General features: G+C 39.0%; 1 protein-coding gene across 1 annotated transcript in view; it reads left to right on the top strand.

Annotated features, from left to right (window-relative positions):
• Positions 1 to 27,901, top strand: part of IMPG1 (interphotoreceptor matrix proteoglycan 1) — an 87,696-nt gene that overhangs the window by 43,996 nt on the left and 15,799 nt on the right. The window contains exons 13-14 of the mRNA XM_067532667.1: positions 24,745 to 25,307; positions 26,275 to 26,494. Coding sequence (XP_067388768.1) covers positions 24,745 to 25,307; positions 26,275 to 26,494 — 783 coding nt within the window. The remainder of the gene's footprint in view (positions 1 to 24,744; positions 25,308 to 26,274; positions 26,495 to 27,901) is intronic.

The raw sequence follows: 27,901 nt of genomic DNA, 5'->3' as shown, positions 1-27,901 counted from the left end.
TAATCCAAAATGGTCCTCTCTGCCGTTTCCTTTCTGGACACAGTAAAGAACCACACAGAAAATGAAACAAGCATTATGAAAGGAGTAGGAACAAAGTAATTAAATAAACTGGCCATCAGGAAGTTTAGACTTGAAATTAGATTAAGGTTTCTAACCATCAGAAGAGTGAAGTTCTGGAACAGCCTTCCAAGGGGAACAGTGGGGGCAAATAACCTAGCTTGCTTCAAGACTGAGCTTGATAAGTTTATGGAAGGGATGGTCTGATGGGACAGCCTAATTTGGCAATTAGCTGATCTTTGACTACTATCTAGTACATTACTTTCCTTTGTGGCATCTGTTATTTGAGGACTTCAATAACTCAGTCATAGGTTAGGGATCTATTACAGGAGTGAGTGGGTGAGGCCTGAATTGTGCAGGAGATCAGATTAGATGACCATAACGGTCCTTTCTGACCTTAAAGACTATGAGGCAATAATTGCCATTTAAGGTTAGACTAACAGATCAAGTACTCCAGTACCCTGTCTCTGACCACAACTACAACCAGATGCCACAAAGGAAAGTAACGTACTAGATAGTTTCAATAATATCATCAGTTCCTCCAACTGCACGTGGTTAATTGTTGGTTTATATTCTGAAGCAAGAAGATTTATATATCTGTAGATAATGTAGCTGCAAATGAAAATCATCTTTGGCTGAAATGGTAATTTCTTGCCACAGTCAAAAACTATATTATGCTTTTCATTTCACTGGCAGTCATGCTGTATGCTATGAACTGCTGCAAGACTCTCTCATGTATTGTACAGGTTATTCTCATTCTGCAGTCTTCTTCCTCACACGTAGTTCTGAAATAAAAGAAAACCACATTCTTGGATCAGTGCAGCAGTCTGTAAATTCTAAGGAACAAGAAACCCTTCTGTGCATTGTACTTGAAAATAATGTTTTGATGACAATTATCATTAATGACTATATTTTCAAATACATAGCACAGCTTATTAATGCAGAGATGCACATCTCATACTTCAGATTGCAGGGCTGATCAAAAAGAGTACAGTATCCCTTTAACAAACAAGCAGTGGCATGAAATTATAACTATCATAGATGAAAATGCTTCATTTATCTCATTGTCATTCACTTGTTGGTTTGTAGACTTGGTGTCACAAATCCACATGACGTGCTTGATTGCTGAATATTGCATTTTGCTAAATAAATAAAAAATACTGTAGCCACACAGCTCCCCAATAGGGAGCTGTGTGGCTATAGTATTTTTTATTTATTTAGTTACTTCTCTATTGGCTACCTCAGCAGAGGGACATTATTTATTTCAGCAAAAATGCAGAATAAATTATGTTGAGGAAATTTGTTCCACTTTGTTCATTATGCTTAAGTACAGTTAGCATCTGAGTTTCACCAAGGGACCTGTTTCTTGTACCAGGATTCAACTTGTTTGGCTGAACACCCCCCCACACACACACACACACACACACAACTACAGTGTAGGACTATGGCTCAGATGACTCCCTCGGTATAGGCTCTTCTACCTCAGCACCTCTGATATTTGGTGCTCTGTCTGAGACGAGGCAGTGCCATACCTGCCTGATACGCATGCATGAGGAACAGAGTATCTAATGAATGTACCCAGAGAGGTGAGAGTCCCCAGGTTAAGAGACAAGGGCCACCAGCAGATAGGAAAGAGAAAGACATCTCCTTTTTCCCTGCTGTCAGAAGACAAAAAGGAGCAAGACAGGTGAGCTATCCCTTCTAGCTGCCAGGAAAAAGAGAGAGCAAGTCACCTGAGGGAAACATAGAGAGAAAGGCATCCCTCCAACCCCACAACTCAAACAGAGAGGCAGAGGAAGAGAGTAGGGAGGATATTCCCCTTCCTCATGATGGTTCTGTGAGGAGGGGCTGTAGCTTGGCATAAGGAGTGTGGTCTGGAGAGAAGAGCTAGATTACTTTTTGCTCCACTTTGGAGAGGTCCTTTACTTTTTCACACATCAGTCAGCTACAGCTGCAGTATACAACAATCTTTATTAGCAGTGTACAGTTTTTGAAACTAGAACATATCAGCTCAGTGGAAAAGGTCTAAAAATGATGGAACACTGCCCAACTGGTGAAAATCACTCACTGAGGTAAGTGGTATCAGGGGACAATGGGGAAAAAATGAGGTTGATTTGGTTTCTGTAGTAGTCTATCAAGAGCTTTGCTAAAGTCTAAGTACATGCCTACTTTGACTCTTAACTCTCAGAATTCCTAAAAAAAAAAATCATTCTGTAACATCACAGAATCAGAGATTAAGGCCAGAAGGGACTACCAAATCATCTGATCTGACCTCCTGTATATCACAGGCCACCAGCACCATCCAGCACCAACATTAGAGAAAAGTATTATAGCCCACAGGAGACTAAACTACTGTGTGCCACACGCAGAGAATAGGAGGGACTAGTGCTTGAGATCCCTGAAATGTCAGGGAATTTGTTAAATGAAATACCCATCCTGGCAAGTGACAAGCACCCACAGACTGCAGAGGAAGGCAAAAAACTCTGAAGGTCATTGCCAATTTGACCTGGGGGGAAATTCCTTCCTGTCTAGCAGTTTTTTATTAAAAGTTTAGGTTAACTATCTTTAATATACTACAGTTAGTGTTCCCATATCTTGTCCCCAATTAGTGTTACCATCATCTAGATGGTAACTAAACTTAAACTTAGAAATTTGCTCTTTTCTAGTCCTCCCCTAGATTTGTTCTTAAAAAAGACATTGTAAAATAGTTTTAGGCCCAAAAATTGAGAAAGGAAGTGTACTTATTATGTGACGTCCCTGGATGAATAGATTCTTTCATGGATGCTATAAGGAATTTACCTTCCTTTAAGGAAGTTAAAAGATACTTCTCTCTTCTCCCCACTTCCTTTATAAACTGAAGTGGGATTCTACTCGTTTTCATTTATCCCTTTCTTCCTCCAGTGGAAATGTCTCACCATTATTACTTCACTGTGAAAATATGCACGGAATATTTAATTTTCTTCTTTCAATAAGTTATTCTTGCTCGCCCTTAAAGGTCCTTGGTACTTCAAAGAACTCTTTTTCATTATATCTTTGAAAAATATGTTAGCCATTTGTTTTTATTCTCTATAGGCTTGTTCTTGTGTCCACTGAACTCAGTGGGAATTTTGACTCCGTATTTTTAAATGTCTCTGAAGAACATTACATACCTATTACATTATAATTCACTAATTCTCCCAAATTCTTCCCAGATTACTTGGAACTCTGCTAAATCTTTCATTCCGTTGATTTTTAACACTCTTATTTTCCCCAGGTGAACATAGCACTGATTGTTAATTGTGGACAAATGTATTTTTTGCCATCTCTACAGCAATATTCTTGGTGGGTCTGATCCTTTGAAATACAGAGTTCAGTGGTACTTGGAGGTGCTCAGCAACCTGTGGAACAAGCCCTTTCTACATAGTATGCTAAAGGAAGTTATTTATAGGGTCAATGTGTTATCAGGACTAACCGTTCTCAAAATCAAGTAATCTTTTTGAGCTGTCAAAGTCCATTTTCCCCAAACACAAGATCCATTACTTGTAGCTCCTGCTTGTATACAGCTGTGTACATGGGCACATGGTTATGCCCATTGCAAGACTGTCCAATAAAGACTCCATAATCGGTTATGTAACTGAACCTTGGTCTACACTTACCTGGACATTCGGCGGCAGTCGATGGGAGTTATGCAAGCTACGCAGAGTAGCTTGCATAACTCCCGTCGACTACTGTACTTCTATTCTGCGCAGTGTCCTCACTGCACTGTGCTGATGGGAATTGCGTTCCCATCGACGCAGCGCTACGCCACTTGAGGAGGTGGTTTTAGTACATCAGCTTCCTGATCAATTGAGTGGGTCTACACTGATTGCTCAATGGATCCAGAAAGATCAATCTGATGGCAGCGACTTTGCCACTGTCAGTATAGACATACCTTGAGTAATATTAGAAGAATACAGTATTTATGGAATGGTGATGGCTAAGAAAGTAGATAGACTATGGTATGTCTACATTACAAGGCTACAGCAGCAATATCTAGGGCAACAGAATAATTCTTCCATCAACATAGCTGCATCTACAATGGGGGTTAGATTGACTTAATTAAGTTGTGCAGGGTGTGACATTTTTCACAGCCTTGAGCAACATAGCTAGGTCGGTCTAATTTTTAGCTGTAGAGTAAGCCTATGTTAGTGGTTATACATGGTTGTATATATTAATACTTATTTATTATAATACTCCAAAGTGTGCTGGATGCCTCATAGAAGACAGAGATTTTGAAAGTATCTCCACTGAGGTTGTTGAGAGATTGTATAGTGGGCAAATTTAAAAAGCTCTCTCTTTTTGACAGCTGCTAGCAGTTACTACAATATTCCCGGTGTTCTCAGGATTTCGTGTTCTGTGAATTATTCATTTCTCCTAGGAATGTACTTACCTTTCAAAGATTAAAAAGTTTACAATTTTATTTTATCCCATGGATTTTATTAAAGAGTACATTGTTCATGATACAAAGTCCATGAGGTACATAAAATTGCTGAGTTGGATATATATAAGCTGCTGGGTTTCCCCCTGCTGGTTTCATTTCAGTGATGAAAATACTTGGTAAAATTTGATAAACCTTGTAGGATGTTTTGGATGTAAGGCTGCTGTGTCATCTGCTAACTAGTTGTGCTATTAAAACTTTCTTTCCCTTTGAATTCCTGTGTTCCTGCCTTTAAACTCATTGACACTGCAGCATTTGCTCATAACTGCCTCTCCTGAAATTTAACATTCTGATTTTCCCCTTTTTGGTTCAGTTTTTATTCTAATTATGAATCTGACTTATTCACTATTACTTAGACACACCACAACTTCTCTACTCCCATCCAGTCAGGTCCAGTCTCTTACTGATACAGTCCTGATTCAGCAAGGGACTAAGGCACATGAGTAATCCTATTAAGAGCTAAAGTTAGATATGTGATTAAGTACCTTTTGGATCCAACTCAAAACACCCTTCTGCTATAAATCCCTCTTTTACACAGTGTGAATGGAAAGCAGCCTGCTACACAACGGCCATACTAATTTACGGATTTATTTATCCTTGACACAATATTTTTTTCCTTTCTCACAAACCTACTGGGCTTATTGTTATCTCCTTATTGTTTCTTTTTGATAAAGTCCATCACACTTTTTTTCTAAAAATTATGCACTCTGTGGGTTAGATTCTCATCCCCACTTCAGCCCTCTTTCACTGGATAAAAGGACTGAAGAAGTATAAAAGGTCTCTAAAAGCCTTTTCTGGTGGGAAGAAATTCACCCATGTTGGCACTAAGGGAGACCACAGGCTCTCACCCAAGGATTTCCTATCATGCCCTGGTGTTTGGGAGTATGCCAATGGTGGGGTGAGGATGGGAGAGCTGTGCTTCAGTCCCTAAAGCATCCCAGAATTAGAAAGGTACAAAGGTGGCTTAAAGGCAATTTAGCATCCGTACTCCCACCTTGCTGTGAGTTCTGTCCTGCTCTTCTTAGAGGTGCAGCACAAACTCTCATCCTATATAATTTCTAGCTAGAAGTAAGGAATGAGATCCAGGCACAAAATTCAAAACCAGATTTTCAATCCCAATTCCCCCTCCCAAAGTTCATAGCTCAGGTGTTAGTTTAGACCCATCTCTAGTCATAAATGGTTTCTCTTTTCTGTAATTCCTTCAGAATTTAAGTTTTTCCTTTATAAACAGTGCAAAGTTGGCTCTGCCCCTTCCATTTGCTTGAACGTTTATTAAATATTCTCTGCCCCTCAGTAACTTGCGTCTGTATTTTGAGTTCCCTCCTGGGTTAAAACTCCTCATACCGAAACCACCTCTGAAGGCTTAAATTATTCATTATCCTATTTCCTTCTGCATTCTTCTGCTATTTCCACACAATACACTTTAATGACTGTACAGGAAGGAAATCACATAGATAATATACTATATGGCTTATTGCTGAAAAATACAAGAAAATATTAAGAATGCAGCAAATGAAACAGTGCAAATTTCTAACAGGAAAGAGGGGGAAAACATATGAAAATCTTAGGGTAGGTCAACAGTATCATTCAAGTCGATCTAACTGATGTTGCTCGGGGGCGGGAAAAAGACACCCTCCTGAGCAACACAAGTTACAGCAACCTAAGTGCTGTCCACACCGGTGCTATGTCAGTGGGAGATATTCTACCGCCAACATAGCTTCCACCTCTCTTGGAGGTGGAGTTATTATGCCAATGGGAGAGTGCTCTTCCATCAGCATACAGAGTCTTCACCAGATGTTCTACAGCAGTGGAGCTGCACCGATGTAGCCCTTTTAGTGTAGACCTGCCCATAGAGCAGTGTTTCTCAATTAAATTTGGCCACTGAACCCTTTTGAACTTGATAAATAATTGCAGTACCCCCCAAACTCTTAACAGTATTTTTACATATGGGGCCAAAAAAAAAAATGTCGAAATAAGCAAATTATATACAAACAACTAGGTCAGCGTTTCTCAATTAAATTTCCCCGCAAAACCCTTTAGGCTCCGCGGGGAAATCACACTCATACTCGATACCCTCCGCCAAAAAATCTGGGACATCTTCCCTTTTTCGGCGGCGCGGAGAACAGCTGCTCTCAGCGGCGCAATGTCACTTTCTGGCGGAACCCTAACAGTGTTCCCGCAGAACCCCAGGGTTCCACGGAACACCAATTGAGAAACACTGCCATAGAATAACAGGACTTGATTGCTCCCCCGAGCCCCATGGAAATACCTGTGTGAGATGAAGACTCTGCAGGAATCATTCTTTGACCATGCTGAGGAGTGGGTGGTGGTTACGTACCTAAACCCCGTGACTCTGGGCCTCCAGGCCTGCTCTGGTGCACTCCCAACCCTGCACAGCAGCATGGCTCCTATGGATACCACTCTCCGGCTGCAGTCAGTTAATACAATCTCATGCTAATCCTTTTGAGCTAATATTTGACAGTGATCAGAAGCTGGATCTCCAGAAGAGCTGAATATCACATAGACATTACAGTATTTTTGGTATTCTTTCCACTTCATGTTCATTCCCGGCGGCCTGAAGGTCCATTATTGTAAAATGTCATCTTTAACATGACATTCCACTTGGCAGGATCCTAAACTCAAATTGAAAAGGAAACCCCATTATTTATTCCTTACAAGAACTGCTCCAGATGTTTTCAGGATTGGAATTCAGTCCATGCTATGTACTTGACACCAAGAGCATTATTTTCCTTTTCCCAGATCACCAGTTTTAAAGGGTAAGAACTCTTCTATTTTCATTACGCTCTCTTTTAGTTTTCATGAATTCTCTTTGATCAGAAACTGACAAGCTTCTCAATGTTTTTTCCACTGAATTCTCTGTGCACCCTTTTATTGTTTCTCATTATCATGGGCTGCTTCAGAAGCGCTAAGAATACTCGTCATGGGGGGCACTACCTCATCCAGTATGCTAAGGAGTGAAAAGGTAAGTCTAACTATGTAATTTTTTCAAACATTATCTGACTTTGATTAGTCTGACAATTATCTTTAAATTGATAGTGAGAGTGGATGTAAAGTGATCATCAGACCACATAAATTCCACAAAAAAGGCTAAGGACAGGATGCTCTGGGCTTCTGGACCAGAAATATTTAAAGAGGGAGATGGAAAATACATACTATCACGATCGTTTTGACAGAAGTCAAAAAGGGGGACTCAAAATCAGAAGGGTAGCACTGTAAATATTACAGGATGTGAATAGCATATAGACAAATGTAATTTGATCTGTGCTCAGCTATGACTGTGATGGGCACAAAAGAAGAACATAAAGAGAAATAAAATATGGAATAAAATAATTGACATTACAGCTTCAAATCATGCTTAAAGTGTTAAAGAAAAAACAACATTAGGAAAGTCAATTGCATTTGGGCATTCTTGACAAAACGTCTGAGGGGGAAAGAGAGCACTTTATAGACACATTTCATGATTAAAGACTTAAATTACCCAGTCTCTAAAAATTAAGGGTTATGTTAATGTAAAATCAAGCTTTGCTTCTTTCAAATATAATTCATCATCTTGAACAAATCTTGTGCATATGTGCCAGAAATATCATGTAGTCAAAGCAGGTAAAATATTATACTTTAGATGTAACTGACAATTCTATGGACCTGTTGATATTATTCTATGAAGCATTAAAAACCGTTCAAATACATGTCAAGAAAATTTGTCTGCCCAGACAAAAATTTACTAGTCCACCCTTCCCATAAACAACATCAAAAGCAGCTCCCCGAGTCTGAGCCCAAAATATGTCGAATGGGATCTGAAAATGCAAAAACGTCTGATAGTTTAAAAACCAATTTCACAAGCAAATTTGTAATAGATGACACACTCAAAAATGTATTTATAAACTAGCCATTAGCGAGCTGTCCTTGCAGACATGATGAGAAAGTTAAAAATAAAAGAGAGACATTCTTAAATTACATGATAATCTACAGAGGTTGTTTCTCACCAAAACAGATAATGTACTTCAATATCGTTTAGAGTGTGTTCATAGAATAGTCTAATAAATCAGAGCTACAAATTTTTTTTAAAAAAATAAAAATTTGTCATGTTTTAAAAATTTCCCCCAAAATGCCATTTTTCACAATAGCCAATATGGCAAAGGGAATCATTCCAATCCATTGTGTTAGTTTTCCTACATGTCTGCAAGATTTTTAATTATTATTAATTATTATTATTAAAGAGTTACAGAACAAAGTAGCAAAATTAAAATGATATCTTGAAAGAAATGGTTAAGATTTATTTTAAGTCTGAAAATTCAGAATTGAGGATGAAAGTCTGCCCCTCACCAGCCTGTGTGTGTGGGGGGGTAGGGGAGCTATTGAAGCTCACACAGTATAGTGTGTGTGTGTGTGTGTATATATATATATATATATATATATATATATATAGTAACAGCCTGCTCAGAGATCCTTACAACACTTACAGTTATTTACTGGTTAAAGGGACACAGTTAAGGGACTTTGAATATTACTCTTCCCTCATCCAATAAAAATATCCTGTCCTATGTGCTGCCTATGTTAGAAATTCTGGCTTCCAGGAATTCGTATTTTGGTCAGATGGAAGTGAAATTTTGATTTTAAAAATTATTGTAGCTCACTTTGTAAAGGGGTCATTGTCCTTTCAGTATTAGGGGTTAGATTTATAAGATAAAGCCAGACACTTTTAAGAGTGAATTAGGATATCTATGTCCCTTAAGGATAGTGTTGATACTGTTATTTTAAATATTATGGCATCAGTCAATTTAAACAGACACATAGGACTAACTTTTCAATTGTGTTTATATTAAATTGTGTGGGCTCTTTTTCACTTGTGAAAAATCCAAAATAAGTTTGCAACTCTTGATGAGTATACTTGTAGACATTTGTACTTGCACATCTGAGTCTGTGCATGCACATTAAAAAAATGGCCCTGACTATTATTTGAATATATTGTAGGTTATTCTATTACATTTTTAACAATGCTTCTCCATGTGACACTGTTCAATTTTCAGTAGTTTGTGGAAAAGTAAATTCATGAAAGGATTAAGCACTATTACAAGTAATGATGCTCATGGGTTACAAGAAAGAGCTGATTCCCTTTCTAATGTTTTGTTCTATTATTCTGCAGGGGTTTTCTCCTAGCAGGTAGAAATCTAACTTTTTAGCCCCTAGAGCAATGACATCATTGTGTGCATCAGTATGACATTTGATTAACACAAGCCTTTCTGCAGAAATCATTAAAAATTAGTTTCTTGCTCATTTAGTTGCATTTACAGATTTAACTTTCATTTCAATTTTACCACTTCATTCGAAGAATTTTTTTGTCCGATTAAAGCTATTCTATTCCTTTACAGATTGGAACATTGGTGCCATTGACCAATAATTGAGCTGGTGACAGAAAATAATATATTTTCTTCCTTACCACATGCTCCGTAAGTAATTGGAAGCTGCCATGCAAATTGCACTGACGAAGGTTTCAAACAGAGGATGCTTCTGACAACTATTGGCATGGCTGTCACTGGAAACCGAATGGTTAATTGTAAAAACGGGAATATTATTATTTAGTTATCTATTTATTTTCTAGCCAAAACCAAGTCAAGTTACCTCATATTTGTGGGCAGACTAGAGAAATTCAATTCCTCAGTTTTGCCTTCCCAAGGAAAAGATTTTTAGGAATTGAAAATCTTTCCACCAGCAATTTCGTCTTGGCATCCAATACTTTCCACGAGCTGTATATGCAGCCTGGGGGAGCAAAGAAAGGGGCTGTACAGGACTTGGTTTGTGAGCCTTTCGTCTGTGGAGACCTTGGCCTAAACCTGGCTTAGATCATTAGTGAAATTAGTTTGATACCCTTGTTCTATTCCCCCTCATTAGGCACAATGATCTGCAGCTCAGAATCAGACATAATTCAACATGACTAGCCAGCCCTTTGAAGGAGATGCTCAAAAGTGGAGCTACGTAGGTCATGAAGGATATGGATTAATTGGCAGAAATGTGAGGGAGCTCACACTGAGCCTATTTGTACTGCATTTGGTTGTAGATATTTTTACCAGAATCTGACCTGCCGGAGTCCTGTCATTTAGGGCAAGATTCATCAGTAATGCCTTGGCTACTTTAAACTGCTCTGGTGATGCAAAGTAGCCATAAACCCAATTTAACTGGCCAGTTAAGGCCAAAGATAGCTGTGTTGTGTTGCGTTGTGTTGCTTTTCTCAAATGGCAAAAAGCATTTGGAGTTTACTAGTGAATTTGCCCCCATGGGCCCAGATCCTAGAGATGACCTGTGCCTGCCGAAGGGGGAGCAGAGGGGCAGAGTGAGGGCAGCCGGCTTCAGCAGTGTTAATGAGCATACTCAGTACAAGCCAAGGAGCAAATCGGCGGAATGGGGGGGAAGGGCACAGGACGCCACATACCCTCCCCACATCGCCTCTGCCAGATCCTCAAAGTCCCACTGAAACCAATGGGAGTTAGACTCCTAAATACCTTTGAGAATCTGGGCTATAGTCTTTATCAAGATGGCCAAATTGAAGTATGTGGTATCCACACACAACAGATATTTCCCCAGAACAGTAGGGCCACCATGTTTGGACATACCCTTTAGTTTCTGTCTCACACACATTCTAGTAATTTCAGGAATATGAAAAATAAAATATTGCATTCATCATTTCAAAGGCGTATTAGATTAGGAGTATAAAATAATTTATCTTTCTGGGAATTCCAGATATAGGTATCTGCTTGAGCTGAGAACTTATGTGTAGTCTCTTTTCATTATTTTCCCTTGCGAGTACAGAAATGCTAGAGAGGGCAGGGTGCCTCAGATTTGAACATATTTCAGTTTTCTTTTTTAAAACCTTCAATTTTATGTTTGGTTTTCGTTTTAGGAAATGAGGTTACACATTCCTCCATGAATAGTTTATTTCATGTGACTTTTGCATTGTTTTTGTCATTGCACAGCCAAATAAACTCTGATACCACAGAGCTGCGTGTCCGACTATTATGTTGGTCTTTACCATTATCTACGAGACGATTTGTCATGTTGTTCTAGCAGTAGAGAAAGCAGAAGAGGACTCTAGGGTTTTAAGCCTCCTACTTAGAGTTTCATTTCAAATCACTTCCTTAGTTCTAGAGTATATGCATTGTTTTTGAGACTTGTCTGAATGTAATTTTAAATTGTTCCCACCTAATCCACACAAAAATGATACTCCAATCCCTTATGTCATGCTTAGAAAGCTCCAGACTAAAATATATTATCTAAAGTAGCAATTCAGCAGCATTTAGAATACTTAGCTACACATTTCTTTTAATTAACAGGTGTTCTGTAAAGTTTTTGGTTATATTGATAACCTTCCTCTTTTTAAACACATCAATATAGCAACATATTTACACTTTCCAGCTTTGATTGTATAGCAATCTGCAATGGAAATTGGAGTGTTGAATCCCACCCCCTCATCATTGATTCGATTTCTTTTTTAAAGTACATTCATATCAGAAGTGCATTGCTTCTCAATTTTTCTGTTTCTGTATTGAGTTCATTAATTTAAATACTGATCTCATCCAACACTTCCTTGTTTGACATAGTATGTCATTTGTTTGAGTTGGAATGTATTACTGATAAATACAAATAGCACATTGTTCTGTTTAATGCAGACCTTTAATACAAAATTAAGATTTTAATAAACCTCTGAAAGTAGCATCTAATGTACTGGTGCAGCTATCAGTAATTTTACAAACAGTTTTCATTGTAAATGTCCTTACTGACTCCCATACCCTCAAAATTATTCTGGATTCAGGCCGTTCATCCCTTCTAGCAACATGCTGAAATGTTACTAGTAGGATTGAGTTTTACAGCACTTGAAAACTAAGGTGTTATTTTATTTGGAGAGTTGAATAATAAGTGGGTTAAGGGTTCACTAAACAATAAGCCTGATCTTTTTTCACATGACTGTACTGTAAGGTTTCATGACCCACCATTGACCTCCTGGCATGTAAGGTTTCTAGTTAGACTCATCGTATTTTTATGAAACTCAGGGACAATAGCCCCATACTGCAATTGCTTTATATTCCTCTAATTAGAGATAACTATTTTAGGAAGTTTATAGTATTAGTTAATAAAACAGATGGGAGGGAATGGAAATCTCATCACTATGCTCAGAATATACTCTGGCAAGTGGGTAGCACTGAACAGCTGAGTCATTGCATTGGTTTTGAAAGCCCTGCCATCAACAGGCAGCATTTCCAGAAATGTCATCCCAGTAGGCCTGATCCAAAGCCCTTTGACATTAATGTTGATTTCAGTGGGTGCTGGATCAGACCCAGTGTCAACACCTTAGCATTTTCTATATTGCAGCATCTTCCTCTATTAAAGAGATTAATTGTGAAAGGGAGCTGAGCAGTGCTGCACAGAGACTTCGGGGAGACCTTTGAACACCTCTTCATAAATAATGGCCCCCATAAACCTCTTCCCCACATTGTTCAGAGATACTTGGGTGTTTTGGAATGGGTTACTCCATAGAACTGTGCTTGCATTGAAGAAATTTGATAGTGCCAAATATAGTAATTAAAATCCAACCTGTAAAGCCCACAGTGTATGAAGTTGGTAAAGATGCATAAAGCAAGCTATTATATATTATACACCGTAGCACCTCAGAGTTATGAACACCAGAGTTGCGAACTGACCCGTCAACCATACACCTCATTTGGAATGGGAACTACGCAATCAGGCAGCAGCAAAGGCAAAACAAACAAAAACAAATAGAGTACAGTACCGTGTTAAACAAACTACTAAAAAAATAAAGGGAAAGCTTAAAAAGAGATTGGCAAGGTAAGGACCTTTTTTCTGTGCCTGCTTCATTTCCGTTAAGATGGTTAAAAGCAGCATTTTTCTTCTGCATAGTAAAGTTTCAAAGCTGTATTAAGTCAATGTTCAGCTGCAAACTTCCAAGAAAACAACCATAACATTTTGTTCAGAGTTATGAATACTCTCCATTCCCGAGGAATTCGTAACTCTGGGGTTCTACTGTGTACTGTATAAACCAATTAGATATATTTTATACCCCTACTTGAGCAGCTAAATGTCTCGGTCTTGCAGCAGAGGAAATGACAGCACTCTTTTAAAAAATAAAAATAATTCTCAGCATGAGAGATCCTCACAGAGTTTCTCAGAAGTCAATACCCTCAGTACAAAGCAACACTTTCCAGAATGCCTCAAGACACTCACAGAATAAAACTAGTTTAAGCTCAGACTTGTAGATAAATCATATACAACTTACATTTTAAAGATTTAAAATGTCCTACACAGCTCCTTGTCTGTGTTTTTATCTTAAAGGGATTAATTCTTCACAAACACCTCATAAAAGAACATGTTCTTAGCAATAGCATTTGAAAAAATTCAGCATAAAAAGAGGCAATGGAGTCCACAGCTAAGGAACTATAAGCTAAAAGAGCAGGGCTTTTATATATGAACAGATGCGTAAAATGCATTGAAGAAAAAAAAAAAACAGGTAAATATTTAATTGCGGTATAAGAAAGTCCTTAATGAAACAGAATATGGTAAGTTAAATTAATATTTTTAGACCATAAGAGATTATGAGACAAGGCATATGACCTTACTGACTCCCATACCCTCAAAATTATTCTAGATTCAGGCAGTTCATCCCTTCTAGCAACATGCTGAAATGTTACTAGTAGGATTGAAGAAAAATGAATTCAGAATAAAGATCACAGGAAACAAGTCCTTCAGAGAAGTGCGCCAAGTGAACAAGATTGCCAAGGCAGACACAATGAGAGTTATTGAAGCAACAGTAGGAAGTGCTAAGGGACAGGAGCACACAGTGAAAGGAGGGTCACATGAAATTAACTTCTATATTTCCATGAAAATTACAGCATACCCAAATACTGCAGTGTGCACATGAGTTCATGGGTACCTAAGGAGCTGCATACCAGTACTAGGGACCTCACCGGTCAGTAATTTAACCTTTTATGTTCTCTGACATAGATTATTATTTTTCTAACAGTGAACTGCTGTTGTATTGGATGTAGTGAGCACACTGACTATGGGCTTTAATAAATACAACTAAAATTATTGTGGTTTGAATTTCGATGTCACATTGTTTCATGTGTGTAAAAGAATAGCGCTCCTATCTAAGCATATGTCTACACTCAAGGCTGGAGGGGTAATTTCCAGCTCACTGAGACATAGCCACGCTACCTCTGATCAAGCTAGCACACTGAAAATAGAAGTGGAGCCATGGCAACATGAACTGCAACAGAGGCTAGCTTTCCCAAATATATATGCATCCAAGACACTAGGTATGAACACAAGGTATCTAGCCCACCCTGCTGTTGCAGCTACACTTCCACTTTTGGCATGCTAGGTCAATCAGAGCTAATGTGGGTATGTCTCCTGAAGCTGGAAATCACATCTTCAGCTCCAGTGAAGACATACCTTTAGAGAGTAAAGTTTCTCTATAGTGCATATTACGTATCATAGACTGTGCTAGTAGCATCACCACTTATTAAGGTTGCTGACACTTCCCATTAAAATACCCTGTTTTCAGGTGCTTATAACTTTGCCAAATGTTAATATTTTGGGCAGATTTTTTCCAGATTGAGTGTCTGCCTCAAGCTAAATTTTTTGAAGAAAAAAAAATCATCCCAAATGGTTCAGCCATTCCTGAGAACGAGACTAAGGGGGAAATACATTGTTTTGCCTGCATTAAAAAATTCTCACAACCTTTTTTTTTTTTTTGAAAAGTGCTACTACCCTCCATGCTTTGAAACAGGGACTTGAAATTTGGCAGCAGAGTGGCCTATGTATCAGGTATGTGCCTTTGAAAATTCACTCACACATTTGGCCAAGTTATAAGCATTTGAAAAACTGCAGTTCACAACATGCTCAGTAGAGCCATCTAAGCTTTTTCCTAGTTCATTTCTCCAAAGCGCCCATCCTCACTGAGCAGGATTCCCTGGCAATTGCAGCTCTGTGCTACTCCAGACTGTGAAAGGTTTGTCCAGAATGGAAAGCAGTGAGCCTGACTCTGGTGTGCTCCCAAAGACACCTCTTCCTGGGCCCAGGCGTCATGGAAGACATAGCTACCTGATTCAAATGCAAAGGGAACAAAAAGATTGGGTGGGAAAAGGGTAGAGATTGGAACTGGTGCTGGAAGAGGGAGAGTAGAGGGAAACTAGGACTGACTTTTGTGTGGGAAGGGAGACTAAGACTGGCGAGGAGCCAGTTGCAGATAATGGGACTGGATCTCCCAGGGCAAGACGAAGGAAGGGGAGAGACTGAGAATGGAGAAGGAGCTGGGGAGGAGACTGGAATTGAGAACCAGTGGGGTGGAGGGAACGAGAGACAGGGAGACAGGAGGAGGAGCCAGGAGGAATTGGGGGAACTGGGATTATCAGGGCAAGGAGACAAAGACTGGGAATGGTGGGAGGGAAACAGAGTCCTGAGAGGGGAGACTACAACTTGATGGGCAAGGAGACAGGGGTGAGAATCCTGAGGCGTGGAGACTAGGACAGGTTAGGTGAGAAGAATAGGCCTGGGACACGGAAATTGAATTATAAAAGGATAAACTCGTTTTCTAACTAAAATAAAGACCTTATGATCACAGCCAGAATTCTTTTTGGTGACTCAGACCCACATGATTTGTTCTCCCGGTTGAGGAATAAAACTGTATGTCTAGAAAATCACTCTGACAGAGATTTAATATAGCAGAGCGTCCAGGAAATGGCCACTTTTAATTTAATGTTTAGACATCTATGCCAAAAGCAATTTAGTTTTAGACATAATATCCTCAATACCAGACAGTCTGATTTTGTCCATCTAACAGTAAAACAAACATTTGCATACCTCAATGAAGATCTTTTTTGGAAATTAAATAGTGATTGAGAGTTGGAGCTGGTTTTTTGGCCTGGTAGCACTTTTGATCTTATGCCATTGTTCAACCTTTCCGCCCCACGCTTAGTTTGAGGGCATTTTTTTTAATCTAATCACTTGTTTCCTGCTATTTAATTGTGCATTAAGTGTCGCCAACTCTCACAATTTTATCACAAGTGACAAGATTTTGGAGGGTTTGTGAGCCCCTCTCACGATGACATGAGACGCTCTAGCCCCCCTTGCAAAGTTCAGCCCTGCCAGAAGCTGGCAGAATCTCTCCCATCCCTTCACGGTGTTCTCATGGGAGGTGAGGGGTAGGGAGGAGGCAAAGCGCCCAGCAACCCAATGGAGCTCCGCTCTCTCCTCCCCCTCCTTTCCTGTGAGAAACAAAGACAGGACAGTGCCTTTGCTCCTTCCACTCCTCTCCTGCAGCACCCAGCCTGAGAAGAGGCAGAAGGGGATGAAAACCCCCTGGGGCTGCCCCCTCAGCCTGGGAAAGGGAGCTGAAAGAAAACCCCACTGCAGCCCTTCAGGCCTGGGAGAGGGGGGTGAAGAAACCTAGGAGGAGCACAGATGATACTGGGGTAGCCAAAGACTGACCGGATGCTGGAGGCTGAACTGTTAATGAGTGTTGCCAGGTTCAGGGAAGGGGAGATGCCTGGGGGCTGCAGGAGGGAAGAATAATTAAAATACAAATGAATTATTTTTAGCTATTTGTACAGTTATGAGGTTTATTAGAAAAAATAATAAAATGAAACCCTAAATGTCTTGTAATTGCTAGATAATGTATATATCTATGTCGTTATCTAAATATATAAAGATGAATGATTGAAAACTATTTTTGAAACACAGTGTGACTGCACTGATTATTTAAAAATTATAAATATAATTACACACTGAAAGGTGGTTGGTATTGTAAAGATATTCTTGGATGTATAGATCTTTGCAGCTCACATAAATCTTTATTGAAAAATAACTGGAGGCCTCGGTACATAGAGAGAATGCTCTGTGTTTCTTTGATGTTCATTTTCCAGATCCATTGTGTGTGTGAATTAGGTTTTTCCATCATATTTTAATTTTATCAAACTATAGATCTCTCCTCTAAGTGCTTATATCAATGTACAAGAACTTAAGTACACCTCCTTTTCCCCACTAGCATGGATGCCTTTCCTCCACTCCATCTCTCCATTTCTGAAGTCACACCTACATTGACAGAAGTCTAGAAGGGGGTTAAATGGTCAAAAGACAGATGAAAAAACCAAGGTTTTATAATGTTTTTCAAATCTCATGATTTTTTAGGACCTGACATGATTTTTGATTTCTTGAAGTTGGCAGTGCTGCAGTTCCCAGCTGCTGATGTCACAGCCTATGTTGTCGAATACTGAAATGTAGTAGAATGCTGTAACTAAGAACATCTGTGGGCTTGTCTACACAGGACATTAGTGAGTGGCAAGCCAGAGTCTGAGGCTATGTCTACACTGCCGGCAGTGCAGGATCGATTTTGCAGGTTCAATTGAGCGGCACAAGACTCGCACAATCAAACCCGGAAGTTGACTCTGTAAATCCACCCCAGTAGTGTAGCATAGCGCTGCATCAATGGGAAGGCATTTCCCGTCGGTGCAGCACAGTGGATACTCCGCAGTAAGTAAACGTTAGGAAGTCGATGGGAAATACGGAAGTTACTATACGTAGCTTGCGTATCTCCCATCGTCTGCTGTCAAGCTCCATGGCCATTGTATATCAGGTCTAAATCTACAGCGCTATCTTGCCACATAATGATGTCCCATGTGAACATTGCTGTAGCATTAAAAGTTCCACAGTGTACTTTGACGTACTCTCAGACAGGATTATGCAGCAAGCTAGTGCACTGTAGATTCACACCATAGATTGCCATGCTCAAACACCCCGTGTAGACAAGCCCTACATCTTCAATCCTCTGCTTTTAAAGGTCTCATAAAATGATTGCACGGTGGTGGTTTCTTTTCTTCATCTGTGAAAATTCTAATTTAAATGCAAAACAGTTTCACTGCTTTTTCAAGCAGTGCCAAAGCTTTATAAGCAGTTTGTTTTTTGAATAAATGTAGTTATCAGCATGGTTCTGTATCCTTGATCGTTTGTGTAGTAAATAGTTTACCAGTCTAGTAAAAACACTGAGGAAAAAATGGGAAATTTGCACAGGCAAAGGTTTTGGATTAAAAACTTCTACCTATTTAATTCATGCATTATTAACTCAGAAGGATCGTTTGATCAAAATTTAGTTATGAACAGTGACAAAACAGAAGCTGAGCTGTATAGCTTGCCATAACATGATTGAACCTCTTTTTTTTTTTTTTTACTGATTTTAATGGAGGAACTGTATCTTGTATCTTTTGGAACTGTATCTTGTATCTCATGACACATGTTTATTCAAAACACAAAAGAAAATAAGAACTCAATCAGAAGGCTCAAAACAATTCAAGGTTCTGGGACTGCTTCTTTGTTGCAGTAAGGACTTTATATCACTCTGCTAATGCAAAAATGGTCGGGGGGGGGGGATCCCTCTTTGTAAGTCCCCTGCTGGTGTAACACTACTGGAGCAGCCTCACATTCTTTACACTCCCTGTCCTTGGTGTGAAGGGGCATGTTGGGGGCATGTCTACAACACCCTGTGATACAGCTATTCTTTTTGTCAAAGACCAACAGGGGCCATGGTAAGCAAACCATTAGTTAAAGTAGACTTGAGGCCCTTCTAACCTACATTGGTGGTAGTGTACCAGCCCCAAATATCTCCAGCCTGCAGGGAGCACAAAGGTGTCAAACTAAATTTTGCCTCTCTGCTGTCCTCTGTTCAGGCTCTTAGCCATGGATGGACTAACTGAGAAATGGGGCCTCTGTTCCCAAGGCCCTAGTTTATCATATAAATTGATTATTCTGATTGCTGACAAAAGTTTGCCATTTCTGTTTGTAGTTAACTGGTAAATTCACCCAGAGAGGGACTTTTAAAGATTTCTGTAATATTGAAATAAATGTTCATGTAAGCTATAAAACGTTTCAGATAATAAAGATATATTAGGAACCCAAACCCTCTTAGGATTGAATCTTGGCTCAGGCTTCTCAGATATGTGCACTGGTGACCTGCAGCTCCAATTGATTTCAGCTGGAAATGCGGGAGCGCAGCATCTCTAAAAACCATACCCAACATCTTTAGCCTATGCCCTTAGATTCAACAATGCATTTAAGGTATGCAGATATTCTATATAATTTGCTGTAAATACAGAAAGCCCAAATAATACCAAGAGAGATGGAGAACTAGCAATACATCTGCCAACCATCATCCTTATTGCTTTGCTTGGGTGTTGTGTCCCATAACTCCCTCCCCCCCTCACCTTTCATCTCTTTTGTATCTTTCAGAATGTAGGTTCTTCAGAACAGGGACTGTCTCTTCCTATATGGGTGTGTAGCATCTAGCACATTTTGGTTAATATGGGTTATAAGGAAAGTATTTGCATAGGATAGAACTCCGGAGTCATAATATCAAACTAACTATTTTATAAGCACAATACCAATTGTTAGGGAGTGTTGTTATTGTTACAGTCAGAGGGAAGATGGAATCACCAATTTCCCAGGGAGTGCTTTTAAAAATACTATAGCCTTCCACAATAACAGTTCTATAACAATGTGCTGCCATGGGACAACGTTTGAGAATGACACAAAGAATCACTTTCTCTCACACTGAATAAGGTACTTTATTAGAATAAAGTAAGCAGTATTATCCCTAAACATATTCTCATTCTCTCTCGCTGTCTGCTTCACTGCAGAGCTTCAGTTTAGCACCTCTCTCAAGCCCTCTTCTGCCTGGATTCCTACTGTAGTTGTAAAGAAAAGTACTCATCTTCAGAAACTGTAGTGTTTGAGTTATGTCTATAGTAATACAGATGTATTGTTGCTAACACACAGGGTTGAACATCAGAAGAATTGCGCTGTACTCAAGGTTCTGCCTAAAATTCACTGTGTGAATTCAGATGAGTTTCTTAAAACTATCTATCTGTCTCACAAATACTACCACAGTTTCACAGTTGGCCAAACTTAAGCCCATAAATATTCCATTTTAATTTATTATTTTGAAACATGGTTGCTCCAGAGGGTCGGTGTTTTTCCCCAAAATATTGTTCATCCAACTCTAATCTCAGCCAAACTAAAAAACATTTCTGATCACGCTTATATCTCACTGCAATCTTGTATTATTCACTGTCACTATAACAGCTGATTGTGCCATCAGAAAGAGAGAGGACTTACTTACCAATGGACATGATTAAGTTAATTTTATTAATATAAAATTTTGCCCATTTCCTGATTGATCATTGTCACAACAAACCATAAAAGTGAGGAGGTGGGAATGATTTATTCTACAGCTGTCAATAAAATGGGGATATAGATTTTAAAGCTCTTGTAAATCCATTTTATTAAATTTATTCACGTTGTATAAATGTCTATATATTACAACAAAAGGGGATGCCTTTATCATATATGCCTATTGACTCTCAGGTACACAGCTCTGCTTGTTATTCTAATCAGAAACCAGTTTACTTTCACACGGGCAGAGGGCGTTCATTATGTTTGTATTTACAAACATTTCTGCAACTTTAGTTTATGAGATATATACACTCAGTCTGTGATTTGATAGCATTTGCAGCATGGACCCCACTTTTAATGTTGAATGACACAGGAGGAAGTCTTTGCGCTGACAAACTAATTGTGTATGCAATTGTGTTGTTCTTTATTGTTTCTGTCATGGCAGCACTTGAGGATTTTAATCAAGTGTTAGGGCTGGAGTAAATATAAATTGACTCTCATATTATAGCCCCTTTGTACTTTCAGGGCACTGTAAAATGGCCTTAGAGTAACCAGGCCCTCAGCCTCTCTTCATTTCATGCAGTGGTGTTTTTATACTTTCATAGCATCCAACACTCTGTAGTGTCACTCATGTATTTTCCACAAGCACCAATGCTCTGACTTCCTTTTACTGTTGAACATTGCATGGTGTGTATTTTATGTATAAGTCACTCTGAAGGAGCCACTGGGTGGGTGTTATGTCAAAATGCAGCTATATCATGTAAACAAACTGATTTTCTGACTGATTTTAACATCTAGCTATACGTCACCTGGATATAATGCTGCTTTCCAGACAACCTGTTCAGCATCCTAGAATCATTGTGCTGAGCTTTTAAAGATCACTTCAAATCCAGTTAGCTGAGTATCACTTGGCCAGGCTTTATACTCGTGTGGCTGCACTGTTTTCTGTGAGTTCATTCCTGAAGTAAATGAGATCAGAACTTGGCCCTAATCATTCAACCAGAAAACAGAACAAATGTTTCCTAGGAATTAGGAAAATCACCTTATCTAAAAGACTGTTGTGACTAAGGATACTTTGTTCAAAATAACAAGGTGCTCAAAGAAAAGGGTCCGTACTTATGCAGAAGGAGGCAGCAGACTTGGTCAGGAAGGTTTCCTGGGCGTGTAACAGGGAAGAAAGAAATGAATGGGCCACAAGCAGTCTCCCATCACCCTCTGTCTGTGTGTCCTGTTCATAGAGTCCTCACCACTGTAGTATATAACTCATGACCCCTATCTTCAGAAGGGCAAGACAAACATTCAGGTACCTTCCAATGCCCTTGCTATTGGTTGTTGCTTCCTCCCCAACCCTGTGATTCTGCTACTTCCAGAAGGGGAGTGAATTACAGTATGTGTATGGCCTCCCACCAACTGCCTTTGCTGTAGCAAGCTGGGTGTTGATTCTGAAGTGACTGTTTCTTGCATAGCCACAAGGATACTGTGCTATGCTTTGGGATACAATGTTACTGGCAGAGTAAACTCAAGTATATAAAAATGTTTTGTCTACTATTTGCATTTTCCAAGGTAATTATCAGCAAATTACTGAAATACAGTCTGTTATTCAATGCCTGGCTCAAGCAGTATTAGACTGTAGAATACGGTTTTCCACAGTGCCTTTCATACTGGTATTCAAGCAGTTTGCAGTGGAGTAAGCTGGTATAGTGACTGTGTAGGCAGACGCAGCTGCCTTAAGGCTGTTAACAGACTCTGCTTTATCCAAGGAGGAACTGTACACCTTCGCTCCCTTATTCTATTTCAGAAAGGACAATACAGTGTTCAAGCTGGACAATCAGAGAGACCTCAGTTCATCCTCTCATCCAAAGGAGGGATATCACTTGGGGGGAAAAACGAAGCACTCTAGTGCTCAACTAATAGGGAGGAACGACTTAACATTTGTACCTATCTATACCCTAGAAACCTATATTGGCAGTTTCCTAAATCAGAAGTCTATAAACTCTCAATGATATGAGATGATGCCAAAGGACATAGAGTGCTGTCACCTGAGCAATGCTAGCCTAACTGCGTACTTCATAAACCGTGACAAAAAGTTCAAATGTTTCCTTTTAGGTCAATAAACATCTACCAAGGTACTTATATGGCCCCTATCATCATAGGATCTGAGAGCCTCTCAGACATTAATGAATCACAATAGCTCTGAGTGGGAACGGAAACACAGAGAGACGAATGGACTTTCTCACAATCACATAGGAAGCTTGAGAATTGAACCCAGATCTTCCAAGACCCACGGCATTATCTTAACCACAAGTTAAGTGCAAACATACATTGACCAAACATTTTAGTGCATTGACCAAACATGAAAGAAAATATGTACCAGTTATTTTTCAAACCTTGCATAAGGTGGTGACTATGACAGGATGAATCTTTTTCAAGAGTCTAATTCTAGTTTGTAGAACTGCACATACAGTTGAGGGCAGATTTAGATACAGGACCTCTGTTTTGAATGTCAGATCATCCTAAAGGAAAGAGGACTTGGACATTTTTTGCATTTCCCCTGCAAGGCACACTAGTGTTAAGCTAATGTATGAAAGAATTCTTATAGGCAATTTAAAAGAACTGTGAGTGGCAGCAATATTTTAGCAATGGGCTCACTAAAGGAAAAGAATTCCCTTTAGACTTGGAGACACTCTGATTGACAGGATTTATCTGCAGACAGGAGGGTTAAGAGATTAGCATATATTTTTACTTTCCCATTTCACAGAAAAGATCTCCTATAACCATTATCAAGAGATGAGGCAACTAAATGTATCCTAAGGTTCTCTCTGTTGGAAATACGTATTTGCTCCTAAACATACTGATAGGATAAGCACAGGCTCGCAACTTATGTAATTTGAAGAGAAGGGCTATAAAGTATGGAGAGTTCAGGGATAACTATACTGGGGAATATTTTGAAAATACCTTTTTTTTCCCCTCTCCTCCCTGCCCTCCGCCCCCCTAGGCCAGTCCAGTCCATTCCAAAGGAATATATTTGCTGTTCAGAAGTATTTTTATGAAATGCCTGGATAAGTGACCACTGACAGGGATAATAAAATAGTGTCTTGAGATGGAACAGATTCTATCAGAGGCTGGAAATCATCTTAACTTTCTTGCCAAGTGAGCAGTTTTGTCAGGAGGCCTGCTAGGAGCCCCTTTAAGCCCCCTAACCAGGACATCATTGGAGAAGAGTGAAGTTATCCTCTTTAGTCTGTAGTTAAAATCTCTCACTTTCTGTTATCATACTGCAGTGAGCTAGCTGATTGTCTGAATTCAAACCGTCTCATTCATCATGCTTAAGATTTAGATTGCAACTACACATTGCTAGACTGCCTTCAAGCCCCATCTGAAGAAATGCCTTCAAGCAGGCATCTGAAGAAATTCTAGAATCTAGGGTTGCTTTAAATGTAGCAAACGATTCTTTGAGGGAGCAGAGGTTTTTTGTTTCTTTTTGAAAAAGTCTATTTAGGAAAGTTGACAATCTTTTGTGTTTGAGGAGGCTGTACAGGCTTGCACACCCACACTTTTAAATCTCTGGCAAATACCAGCTTTAATCTCTCACAAAGTGGGGAGTGGCAAGGAAAGACTCAGGCCCTGTACTGATCCACGCAGACAAGTCAAAGGTGCAGCGTACACTTTCAGTCAATATGAACTGACAGTGTGATCGTGTGTCTTCAACGCCACAGAGTGCTTTAGCAAAGGCTAGGGAAATACTTACAAAGTGTAATTACCACTTAAACAAAGCATCCGTGCAAATCTCAGCACTCAGCCATGCAGGCTAAGTATTTCCCTTCATTGTCTTACGGTCATCAGAAAGTGGTCGTAATAAAACTTCCATGTTCAGATGATGTGAGTATATTCTTCTTAAAAATGTTTCACCTGAAATGCTATATAAATATTTCATTATGTATATTTTTCAGTGTCAAATATGTCTCTCTCTCCACCCTTTGCAGCTGTAAAGATCATAGATCAACCAGAATCGTCAGGTGATGATATTTTATCCAGACCCAGCACTCTGCCCTTCTTTATTGGTTCAAGTGACCACTCCACCTCCCTGCCTGAAGAAGTCATCATAGCCACATTACCCACCGACCAAATCACACTATTGCCATCAGTGACTAGTCCATCTCACAGCCACTCCATTATCATAGACCAGTCCTTTGAAGTGATAAGTTTCCCAATGCCAGCAGCTGACAGCAGCATCCCTACCAGCTTAGAAACAGGCGTGCAGGATATTGCTGCAGAACTGGATAGAGTCGACATGATGAGCACAGCTAAAACGGATGAAGCAGAATATGGCAGTGGAGATATTTCTGTGTCGGAAATCCAATCAGCAGAAGCCACACCAGCTCCTACATTGAAGTATGTAACCACTAGCTCCATGACAACTGCAGCCAAAGGCAAAGAGCTAGTGGTTTTCTTCAGTCTGAGAGTAACCAACATGCATTTTTCTGATGACCTCTTCAACAGGAGTTCTCTGGAATACAGGGCACTAGAACAACAATTCATGCAGCTGGTGAGTAAAAACAGATTGTCTGTGGTGTATAGGATTTGAGCACACAAAAGATTTTCCTTGTTAGCTTATATTATTGCTCCCCAGGCTAGCAAAAGCAATGAAAAGAGACAAGCTTCTATGATAGCAGCTAGCAGAGGCATTCATCTGGAAAATGTTGATTTATTCTTACCAGATCAGTAATTAAGGAGGAGCTGAAAAGCACAACTGTTTGAAGTAGAGCACAGTATAGGCCCTGACTTCCAGTTTAATAAAACACACCTTGAACCACGGCAACAACTTTGTTTTTTTTTAAAAAAAAGTCTGCGATGTTGGCTGTATAACAGGTAGCAAGGGTTTATGAAGGAGAATATATGTTTAAAAAAAAAAAAAAAAAAAAAAAAGAAAAATATTTATCTATGCATAAAACTACACATATATATCTGGCAAGTAATTTAAATTGGATTTTTCTTAGCTCCACTTCAGTGGTATGGCAACACTGATTACATCTAAGGCAGGGATCCTTATGCTGGATTTATCATGAATCCTTTTAAAATACATCATGAGTTATCAAAGAGAATGTGATTAGATATAGATTTTCCCCATAGATACTTTAGGATCACTGGACAACAGTAATATGCCTATTATATCATGCTCTAACTTGACTGGATGGAACCTTTCAAAATAATTGAAGTTGGCTTTCTAGTAAGGTGGGTTTTTTTTATTCAGACCAATAAACCACCAAAACATTATGTGTTTCATTACAAGGAAAACTATTGTCCATCCATCTCAATATATTACTGAAAAGATGCAAATACAGATACTAATCAAGGCAAACAAAAAACTGGACTTGGTAGTTAAGCATAGTATTAAAGCCAGAGAAATAAGTGTGTGATTTACGTACCTAATAATGAAAAGTAAATATAAGTGAAATTAATAGCAGCTAGGCATTCATAGGGGATTTAAAGTAAAACAACTTCCTGTTTTGCAGCTGCTTCCATATCTTCAATCCAATCTTACCGGATTTAAGCAATTGGAAATACTTAACTTCAGAAATGGAAGTGTGATTGTCAATAGCAAAATGAAGTTTGCTAAGACGGTTCCATACAATATCACAGAAGCTGTGCACTGTGTTTTGGAAGACTTTTGTGATGCTGCAGCCCAGCGCCTCAATTTGGAAATTGACAGCTACTCCCTTGATATTGAGCCTGGTAAGATTATGTTATTAACCATGTAAAAACAAAAGATGTACAGCTGACCTGTCACAGTATTAATACAATTTATGGTTTTACCCAACACAACGGGAAAAAAAGAAACTTCTATTTTAAAGCCTATTAATATTGGTCTCCCTGGAAATAATCAGAGAAATTATGCGGAATACATTTGGCAGGTTTAGTCCGGTTCTCGGTGGACAAGTACTTACATCACAAGAACCAGCACAACAAATGGAACTAGATGGCATTGTTTTGTTAATATTTGCAAAGAGGCCATTTCCTCTTCTAAAAGTAGTCCCTACAATCAGGGTTTAGGTGGGATAGGGTGGAACACAACTTAGGTCACTTCCATATTCAGTCAGGAATAAAAATGGCTAAACTGGATGCAGTTAATTGTGAATTGAAAACTGCGTTAGAAAAAATGAAGGTGATGCACTTAGGCTGCAGATTTGGAACGTACAGATAACCAAGCTGAAGTAGTACAGAAATTGTAAATGCTCCAGAGCCTTGGTTTAAGAAATTGCTACTTGCAGATCTTAAAATGCAAACAATGTGGTTCAAAGTGATGAAAATAAAGAGAAGGATAGCAAACTTGTTCTCATGTTACACATTTCATGCTGGCCATTCAAGAATTTGAAGAGTATGGTTAAAAAAAAAAAAAAAAAAAAAAAAAAAAAAAAAAAGGTGTTCTAGTCTATTCAGACATACCATAATTATAATATTCCCTCTGAAGCACCTGACATTGGCCATGGTCGGAAGACAGGATACTGGGATAGATGGACCATATACTGGTCTGACCCAGTATGGCCGTTCTTATGTTCTTAATTTGAAGGTGCTTTCTGTATGTGATGTGATAATTGAATTGCAGGGTGAGTCAACTCTGAGCTAATAAGGACCCTCAAGTTGTTGTAATGGTATTCTTAATTAAAATATTCAAATTCAAAAGAAAGAAAAAGCCTACAAATGTGCTGAAAGCTAAATTGTTAAAGAAAAAATGTAAATGCTGTCCATCTTCCTTACCTCAAACATCTTTACTTCTCTCTTTTGCTAATTATTTTTTTCAAAATGCAACAACTTCTCATTCAGATGTTTCAAACCTATTTTCTTTTCTTTTAGGAATTTTCCTCTCTCTCCTATTTAATGTAAATGTAGGACATTTTTTGCTTCAATTGAATGCAGTGAAAAGTTGAGCTGGTGTCTTTGTTGCTGGCAAACAGCTTGAATATTGTGAATACAGAAACAACTCAGATTGAGGGATTGTAGTAGCTGGAATAAAGAGTTTTGCATATTTCTAGTATGGTTACTGACAGATAACCACACTGTGAATATGTAAATCCCTGCATTCTGGTTGGCTAATATGGATGATGTGGGGTTTTCAAATTTTGGACAAAAAGTCCCCCAAAA

The sequence above is a fragment of the Emydura macquarii genome, unplaced genomic scaffold (assembly GCF_026122565.2).
Source record: "Emydura macquarii macquarii isolate MOO-44397 ecotype Brisbane River unplaced genomic scaffold, CSIRO-AGI_Emac_v2 contig_3295, whole genome shotgun sequence".
NCBI lineage: Eukaryota > Metazoa > Chordata > Testudines > Chelidae > Emydura > Emydura macquarii.
This window is presented reverse-complemented; position numbering and strand designations above follow the sequence as displayed.